The following is a 10,091-nucleotide window of genomic DNA, read 5'->3' on the forward strand; positions in this document are numbered from 1 at the left end:
TTGATCATGAGATGGAGGATTGTCCCACACTGATAGCAAGGTTGCGCGATAAGGGAGCACTCCAACCTCCCCCGACTCAGAACCTGTAAATGATGAGGTCGGAGCCACGTGAGGAGGACCTGAATGTAAACATCGTGCTCCAAGATGGAATTACGACAGGGATGACAAGGGAAAGCAACCTGAAGATAGTACTTAGGTTCGCAAGGCTCCAAAGAAAGAACCAGAGTTTGATTTGGAGCACGCTAAGGAAACCTTCATGGGAGCTAGGGAGAGCTTCGTTGAGGCCTCCACTTCAGGAACTAAAGGAAGGGCGGAGCCAGACATGGAACCATCAATGCTCACAATGTTCCTGAAGACATGCACGAAGCTGCTGCGCGACAACAAGGTTGTAAAAGGGTTGCAGAAACTCATCAATAGATGCGTAGGGACCGCGCTAGGTGAACAACATGTAGTCAGGAAGGTTGGAAAGCATGCGATGAGGACAGGAAGAGAAATGAGAATGACCACGCAAATAAGAGAATACGAGATGGATCAAGTGATTTTGAACTTGGGATCAGATGCGAACGTTCTACCAAAGCAGACATGGGAGCGCATGGGGAAGCCTATGCTGCAATGGTCTCCTATCCAGTTGCGAATGGCGAACCAGAAGAAGATCCTACCTATGGGAAGATTGCAGGGAGTCACTATAGATATCAAAGGGGCGAATGTGCTAGCAGATTTTGAAGTGATAGAGATTGTTGATGACAACAATCCCTACCCCACGCTACTAAGGATAGATTGGGCCATTGACAGGAATGGGGTAATAAATCTAAAGAAGCGCAAAATGATTTTTGAGAACAGGTCTCTGCGCATAGTTGTACCGTTGGACCCTGCAGAAGGATCACATTACACGAAGCCAGTGCGCGATGATGAGAGCGAGGATGATCTAGATTGCATCTACAAGATAACCGCGTGAGAACAAGACTGGGTGAATCCAACCGCGGATGGACGAATCTCATGGGAACGTGAAAGCTCCCGTACATCAGATTCTGACAAAGAAATAGAACGATGGTAGAACCAGTGGCACGAAGTAACCACATTGAACTATAACATGATGACAAGATCATTACGCTATGTATCAATGGAAGTAGGGGATCTGCTTACGTATGATGGGTTAAGCGAGGTAGATGATTTCCTAAACAAATTCGAAAGTGAAGTGTCGGAACAGTAGCGCTTTGAGGCTTTGAAATGGGTACTGTGCATTACGCCTGCAAGGTGGTGGGGTACACACCAAGGAAGCTTTGGAGACTGGTGCACATGTAGGAGGATGATGTGCGCCCAGTTTGGGAAGCCTATAATTTGATTGAAAATAAATAGCAGGGATGGGATAGTTTGTGCACGCATCTATCCAGATGGGTACGAGCCTATGGCAAACAACCTGTGTGAAAGCATGTGAACTTTGCGTTGATTGATACGATCCATGCATAGGTGTTGGGAGGGCATAAATGTGAAAAGCTCCTCAAAGGGGAGCAACATGGTGAATAGAAGATGATCGCACAAAAGGGTAACCATACGCAGACATTTAGCGAAGTGTGCAAAGCTTTGAACAAGGTATGTAGTTTGCAGCGAAGTGATTGGGACCTGTGCGTACCAACAATCCTATGGGCGTATAGAGTGATGTGCCAGAAACTAACACGACAAACGACGTCGACGCTAGGTTTTGGAGTAACCACTGTCCTCCTAATGGATAACTGTAGGCCTAGTCCATACTAGTAGCGCCATGGGATATGAAGGGTTGACGTGCCCTGGAGGAGGGACCGCATAATTAGAAGAAATGGAGAAATAACGCGCGGAATCTGATGAAGACATTCAACAAAATTATATTAGGCTCCAGGAACTGATGAAAGAATGGGTGTGATTAAGGAATAAAAGCAGTCTGGCGGAAGCAGAAGTCAAGAAGTTGGAGGACGGGATAAGGGCAGATTTTCTCGATAAGGAAACAAAGGTGATAAGACAGGATGCGCATGATCACACTGACAAGATGCGAACGTTCTGCCAAAGTAGACATGGGAGCACATGGGGAGGCCTACGCTGCAATGGTCTCCTATCCAGTTGCGAATGGCGAACCAGCAGAAGATCCTGCCAATGGGAAGATTGCAGGGAGTCACTATAGATATCAAAGGGGCGAGTGTGCTAGCAGATTTTGAAGTGATAGAGATTGTTGATGACAACAATCCCTACCCCCATGCTATTAGGGATAGATTGGGCCACTAACATGAATGGGGTAATAAATCTAAAGAAGCACAAAATGATTTTTGAGAACAAGTCTTTGGGCATAGTTGTACCGTTGGACCTTGCGGAAGAATCGCGTTACACAGAGCTAGTGCGCGACGATGAGAGCGAGGATGATCTAGATTTCATCTACAAGATAACCACACGAGAACAAGACTGGGTGAATCCAACAACGGATGGACGAATCTCATGGGAATGCGAAAGCTTCTATACATCGGATTCTGACGAAGAAATAGAACGATGGTAGAACCGGTTGCATGAAGTAACCACGTTGAACTATAACATGATGACAAGATTGTTGCATTGTGTATCAATGGAAGTAAGGGATCTTCTTAAGTATGATTTGTTAAGTGAGGCAGATGATTTCCTAAACAAATTCGAAAGGGAAGTTCCGAACAGCAGCGCTTTGAGGCCTTGAAATGGGTACTGCGCATTGTGCTTGCAAGGTGGTGGGGTACACACCAAGGAATCTTTGGAGACTGGCACGCATGTAGGAAGATGATGTGTGCTCGGTTTGGGAAGACTATAATGTGATTGAAAAATAAATACTAGGGATGGGATAGTCCGCGCACGCATCTATCTAGATGGGTACGAGCCTATGGCAAACAACCTGCATAAAAGCATGTGAACTTTGCGTTGATTGATACAGTCCATGCATAGGTGTTGGGAGAGCAGAAATGTGAAAAGCTCCTCAAAGGGGAGAAACATGGTGAACAAAAGATGATTGCACATAAGGGTAACTATACGCAGGAATTTAGCGAAGTGTGCGAAGCTTTGAATAAGGTATGTAGCATGCAGCGAAGTGATTGGGACTTGAGTGTACCAGCAGTCCTATGGGCATATAGAGTGACGTGCAAGAAACTAACACGACAGACGACGTCGAGGCTAGGTTTTGGAGTAACCGCTGTCCTCCTAATGGATAACCGGAGGCCTAGTCCGCACATAGTAGCGCCATGGGATATGAAGGGTTGATGTGCCCTAGGAGGAGGGACCACGTAGTTAGATGAAATGGAGAAAGAACGTGTAGAATCTGATGAAGATATTCAACAAAATGATATTAGGCTTCAAGAACTGATGAAAGAATGTGTGCGATTAAGGAAGAAAAGCGCTCTGGCGGAAGCGGAAGTCAAGAAGCTGGAGGATGGGATAAGGGCAGATTTTCACGATAAGGAAACCAAGGTGATAAGACATTATGCACATGATCAAATGGACAAGTTTGAGGACTATCGCCACGCATTGATTAGTATAATGCCTTGGCTTGGACCACACATTACTAAGTGAATTAACTAGGGTGAGCAGATGATAAGGTGTGCACGTCACTAGTAACTGTAAGAGGTGGGTATTTTCTAGGAAGAATGATGGATGACTCGAAGAAATCATATACAGGTGGTGCGACCACCTCACTAGCCGAGGGAAGCATAGTCTTAGCGCTCTAGGCAATTCAAAGGAGGTGCGGGACTATAAACTATTCTGCCCGGGAGCTGCATGATGTTGGATCTGCGTGCAGAAGCAAAGGGTCATAGTGTCCGTGCCTACACTGCCGCACGGGCTAGCCAAATTGTAACCATTAAAGTCACTATTCATGATGTGATGTTCGAGTTGAGACCAAATGGAGCAGGCAGTAGGCATTTAAGATGCGATTTATGGGCAAGATTTGCGAAAATCTGCCACCAAGGGAGCATGAATGAACTGGATTTGGGGGGAACGATCGAATTCAAATTCAGAAGGCACTATAAATTACAAAGGGCTGCACAACAAATAACACTTGGTCATTTGCGAATTGATTTATTGAGCAGAGCCCTGTTTGTGTTGTGTTGAGCATTGATTGAGCACCTAAGTTCCCGAGTGATAGATTTCTAGACGGATACGATGGCAGCAGCTAAGGAAATTATGGAAATGACAGAAGGTACCGCCGAAGAGGCCACGCGGGCCGTAATTGTGGGGGATGCCCCGAAAGGTGTTGGGATTGTGGTATAAATCTCGAAATCACCATGCACGCCAAGACCAAAGAAGGACAAACAAGTGATAGTTCCCGTATGGGTGTCCCCGCAAAACCCACTACGCACCAGGATGATGATGGAGGAGAAGGGGAAAGCCATTAACATAGAAATCGATGAGGAAGACCTGAAGGACCTGATTATTGACAAAGACGAGGACAAAGGCATGGAGGAGGAAATTGAGCCTGCATACCTTCCAACAAAGCTACCCGCGTATATCTCCCCGCAGAAAGGGAAGGCAAAAGTGCCCAAGGATCTCAACAAGAGCAAGAGCTCGCTCCAGACCTCGCTCCTCCCAGATAACATCATTTTTGAGGGCACGCACCTGGGACGGGTGCCGAGCTTGAAATTTGAAGATTGGGACCTCGTTGACTACGAGAACTTCCCTCACCTTGAGACCACGAATCTCATGAAGCCTAAGCAGAACACCTTAGCGGGGGTAATAGAATTAGAGCCGCGAAAGTGGTTGTGCGGAGTGGAAAAGGCAGGGCTACTAAATCTACTTTGGGTACTACATTTCCACCGCACCCCAATAACAATTTTCGTCATCAGGCAGCTGCTTTGCCTGGTGCATGGTGGGTGTTTGTGTTTGGAGGAGCCCATCCCCATCATGGAGCATTTTATTTACCGCATCACCCGGCTTCCGTGAAAAGGAGAGGACCCCGCGGATATCTCGGAGAGAAAAAGAATTGATTTGGCCACGGTAGAGGCCATGAAGAGGCATGAGAACTCCACCACATTTCCACATTTCCACCACACCCAAACATGGTTTCTGCTGTCCGTAATGCTTGTGGCAGAGGAATTGCCAGAAGATAGTCAATTCCCCACAATTGACAGGGATCTGCCGGAGGCTGCGAAGTACGCTTCACTCTGGGCCACAAAGGATGCAAATAGGATTTGCGACAGTAAGATATTTTGGGTGCTCATGGAGATGAACCTCAGAATGGGGATCAACCACAAGCCGCGGTTGTCACCCACTGTCTATGACAACCTGCAAAGTTTTGCAGAGTTCAAGGTGGATTTCCACAGCATATACATTAGAGAGTGCAAGGACCCAACCAAGAAATGGATAGAGCTACCCTTTGTAGCACGAACAATGTAATTTTCAATGTAATGGAGACATGGCCACCGGAGTGGCGTGCTTGAGACATTGCGATGATATAGAAGTCTGTAGCACAGAGGAAGAAAGAGGAGGCTTAACTACGCATCGCGTAGTTGGCAGAAAAGAAAAGAAAGGAGGCAGAAGCAACAGAAACATAGGAGGCGCGGGACGCTGCACAAACAGGAGTTGAACAGGAAAAGGCAGCAGCAACAATAGCAACATAGGAGGCAGCTGTGAAGATGCGCAAGGACCAAAAGTCGCCTTCATAGGGGTAGGAAGCAGAGGAAGAAGGTGTAGGTGTGGACCCACAAACCACGTCAACATAGTTGAAGCGCCCACACTCGACCGAGCGGACATGGTCACGTAAGAAGGTCAAGGCATCAAAGGTGTCTATTGACCCGATCGCCCTTATCGAGGGTGATCTACACGACATCGGTGAAATAGTGCGCGATGTCACCTCCAAGGCCCTCCAAGAATTTATGCAGGAGAACCAAATTGTGTTGGGGGCCCTCAGAGCACAGCTGTAGGAGTTGTATGTGTGCACTCCTCAGAAAAGGAAGGAGGCAGAAGCAGCAGAAGTTCAGGAGGCGTGGGACGCTACACAAACAAGAGTTGAATAGGAAAAGGCAGCAACAACAGTAGCAACATAGGAGGTAGCTGCAAAGATGTGCAAGGACCAAAAGTCTCCTTCATATGGGTAGGAAGCAGAGGAAGAAGGTGGAGGTACGGACCCACAAACCACGTCAACATAGTTGAAGCGCCCACACTCGACGGAGCGGACATGGTCGCGCAAGAAGGTCAAGGCATCAAAGGTGTCTATTGACCCAATCACCCTTACCGAGGGTGATGTTTGGTCAATTTAGTGTTGTCTAAATTGCTATCATAAATTGTCAACCCGGGGCTCGTAAGCTGATGAAGTGAAGTGTACAATATATACTTAAGCAACCTTTCCTAGTTCTTTTTGTCGTTTTTAGTTCATGTTTGACTTATCTTCCTAATGTGATGTGATGAAGTTATAAACAAGTGAGTGAATGTGTGTGTATGTGGCGATTTCTAAATGCTTCTTGAAATTTAAAGAGAAAACTTGAACAATAACTTGGAATGAAATTAAAGCTTCAAATGAAAGTAAAGCATCAAACAAAAAGACCAATGGCACTAGTCCAATACCTTTACTGCTGATAAGAATAAAAATGACATCTACATTAACTCAATTGAAAGCAAGAACACTACTCTAACTCCTCTATTGAATCTAAAGCAATGCAAAAATTAAGTGACAAATCACACTACTTAATTCTCCCTTAACATTCTGCCTTTAGCTAAATTGATCATGTGAAAAAGAGTTAGGAGTGAATTAGCAATATGAGTCTAAAACTAAATAAACTAAGCTGCAATTAAATGATGTTTTGGTCCCATAAAAGTTAGTGAATTATGATAAAAAGAACCATCAAGAGATTAGCAACTTGACAAAACTTGATAAAGTAAACTAAGCAAGGAAACTAACTAAGCAAGGAAACTAATGAAAAACAAAGCAAAAGTCAACAGTTTAGATAAGACAACTTCAAATGCCACTAGTGATAAAAATAAGGAAAAGCACATTGTCCCGGGCTCCTAATAAAGCTGCAAAAACACACACTGATCAGTCATGAAAAGTACGAAAATGTAAAGCAGCATAATTCAAACTGTACAATAATATACATGTCAAAAGAAATCAAAATTGCAGAAATCAAACTGTACATTAATATACAAGGGAAATTAGAAAAAAGAAATGCAGGAAAATAAATTTAAAAGCTACTGTACAATGGTTGTAGCAGACAGGGGCCCTCCATCCACTTCAACCAATTAAAAAGATCAGCTACGCAGGTAAGAACAGAACTGTCTTCTTGGTATTAAATCAGCACATAATAAAATACAGTGGGGAGCGTAAACGCTGTGTAAAATAGTCTTGAAACAGAGTTTTACAAACTGAATAACAACAGAAAAAGAATAACTTAAAGGCTAACTAATCAGCGTGTGGAAACACTTTATTTATAGCAGAAACACAAACTGTTCTGTGCGTAAACTAAGCTAACTAACAGTTGTGCAAAAGACATGTTCAACAGCACCGTGCACGGATTTAGGAAACAGTCATCGTGGTTGATAAATCCGCTGTTGGATTCTTGTCCCCTGCAGTCTTCATGGCTAAAGAAGAGGCCAGCTGTGCGTTCCGTGCTCCACCTGAACACGCAGAGCCGTGCCACCGTTTGCAACCTTGCCGTTTGACCAGAGTTACCTCCGCGTTGACCAGGGGTGTAGACGACCAGTTTGGCTGAGCTGACAGCACACGCACCATGTACACAGTCATACAAACTTGCCCATGTGGCTCTTTCCCCTGGAGGACACCTGGAGCATAGCAAATAAGAAAATGGCTGCGGAATCTGGGATCGGCTGCGGAAACCCTGTATAAGCTGCGGAATTGCAGCACTTGAACCAAAAATCTAAACCAACAGTCAATCATTAGCACAATTAGCAAATCATGTTAAAAAGTCCTATAATGCAATGAATTGAACAAGTTGATGAAGGAAATGATGACAAAAGAAGGAAATGAGTAGGAAAAGGCTATTGGGAGGATGGGTAAATGAGTGCAGGTTTGAGGCTCAACATACCCCCACTGTGAAGGTGTTGCATGTCCTCATGCAACCAAAACTTTGTCATGATTTTTCAGTCCATATGCTCAGATGCCTCTGCCAAGACATCCAACCTTCTCCTTTTTCTTCTTGCTGCCAAATTTGTTCTTGGTTTTCTAACCAAACACCTAAATTTCAAGTTAATCAAGGCCCTGCTCAATTTCTTGCATTTCCTCTTCAATTTCCTATTCTTTTTCTGCCAAAGACCCAAGTGAAGCATTGTGTTGTCGTGGACAATTTTGTCCACCTTGCTCTGTTCTCTCAATGCTTCATTTTCCTGTTTAATATGGCGATTCAGGACTTCTAGCTCGAACACTTCTTGTTTTAGAGATTGAACCTGTTGATCAAGAGGCAAGATAGTGCTAGGACCGGCAGCTGATTGTTCTAAGGTTTCCAAGTAATTGTACACCTCCTGCTGATCAAGGTCAATGTCAGGTGATCTTCTTGGACTTGGTTCATATTCAAACTCTGTTTGAGGGTCTTGCTGAAATGGGATTTCTTCACGTGGAGGAGTGACCTCAACACGTGGGGAACTTGATTCAAAATCAAGCTGGGTAGCAACCTTTTCAGGTGTACTTTCTCCCAAGTCAATAAAATGTGGCTGTTTGTCTTTAGTGACCCTCATTTTCCTTTTTAGTCTGCTGCTCCTTCTCACGGCACTAGTGCTCTTTTGCTTTTGCAAGGTACTTTGTTTTTGCTTTTGTTTCTTCTTTGAGAGGGCAGTAGCATGGAGTTGAGCAAGTCTATCAGCTAGTGTTTGGAAGTATTCTTCAATTGAGGGCTCAGGTGAAGGGTATGACTCTTGCACAATGGCTTTCCCTTTATCCCTCTTTTGTCTTTTAGTTCTGCCTCCCTTTTTCCTTTCTTCTTGAGCAATTTCTTGGGCAGTTTCTTGAACAGTTTCTTCAGCAGTCTCTTGGGCAGTTTCTTTTACAGCAGTCTCTTGGGTAGCAACTTCTTTCCCTCTTCTCCTACTTCTCTTTGGTATCCTAGGAGAGCTGATAGAGGCTTTAGCTACCTCTTGAAAATGGTTTCTAACTAGAAACTTTTCCCATGTATCATTGTTGTTTTTCAATTGGTCCTCTATAAGAATTCTAATGAACCCATGATGATACAAGTGAGGTTCAATATTGCCTATATTCTTTTGGACAGTAAAACTCATTTTTGTTAGGCTTCTTAACAGAAAATAGGGTAAGTTGATGGCATGGCCCTCCATGAAGTTCATTATAATTCTAGCATGGTATACATACATGGTACCAAAGCGGCCTTCACATGTTAAAATTTTTTGAACAAGCAACAGTAATGAAGTCCACTCTTCCTTAATGACATGTACAGGGATTTTCTTAGTGAAAATGGAGGTATCCATACTTGGATTCTTGAGCATATTTTTCCACTCTTGATCTTCAACTGTTCTGTTTTTGAACCAGCGTTCTCCTGTTTGAGGCAAACCGGTTGCTGTGGCCAAGGTGCTCTCTGTTACGGTGAACTGCAGGTCTCCTACCTCCACGGTATTTCCATTAAATGACCGGGCAAATGCCTTTGTCACCTCTTTATTGTACCCTTTAAATTTTTGGATGAACTTCAACCATTTGGATTTCTGCAGTGCTTCCTTTGTCTGTGGGTAACCCTCTAAAAATTTCGAACCCTCCGGTTCTGCTCTTAACAATTTCCCCATTTTCGGCTCTCAGTTTTACTTGAAGCTCTGACAGTGGTATATGGACACTTGAGGAGAATGCTCACGGAAAAAACATGGGAATTACGGGTGTAACAGAGTAGCCGTAATGTAATAAACGGTATGGTGCAGAACTTTTGATCGGGATTTTGAACAGAGAGGTGAGGAAAAAGAAAACAGAGAGATTTATAGTAAAAACGAGAGTGGTGTATGAAAACGAGAATGTAAACGGTGGTATGAGAGAGTAGAGAACAACATGACAATGAGTTTATGCATGCGGGAAATGGAGATGAAGCAACAGCCAAATCCTTAAGCGTCGGGTGGCTACGTACACTTGGCTGCGGAAATGATCACATGTAGAGCCGTAGTACACTGGTATACGTCAC

The 10,091-nt window shown here is 44.2% G+C and overlaps 1 protein-coding gene across 1 annotated transcript in view; it reads right to left on the reverse strand.

The window, feature by feature from the left end:
• LOC149198773 (uncharacterized) overlaps positions 1–9,708 on the reverse strand; it is a 31,745-nt gene extending 22,037 nt beyond the window's left edge. Inside the window, exon 1 of the mRNA XM_089400353.1 lies at positions 9,367–9,708. Within this exon, the coding sequence (XP_089256479.1) occupies positions 9,367–9,708 (342 nt within the window). The remainder of the gene's footprint in view (positions 1–9,366) is intronic.
• Positions 9,709–10,091: the final 383 nt, after the last annotated feature.

This window comes from Pinus tabuliformis, chromosome 2_1 (genome assembly GCF_031772625.1).
Source record: "Pinus tabuliformis cultivar Carrire ecotype Pingquan chromosome 2_1, CPIR1, whole genome shotgun sequence".
Classification (NCBI taxonomy): Eukaryota; Viridiplantae; Streptophyta; class Pinopsida; order Pinales; family Pinaceae; genus Pinus; species Pinus tabuliformis.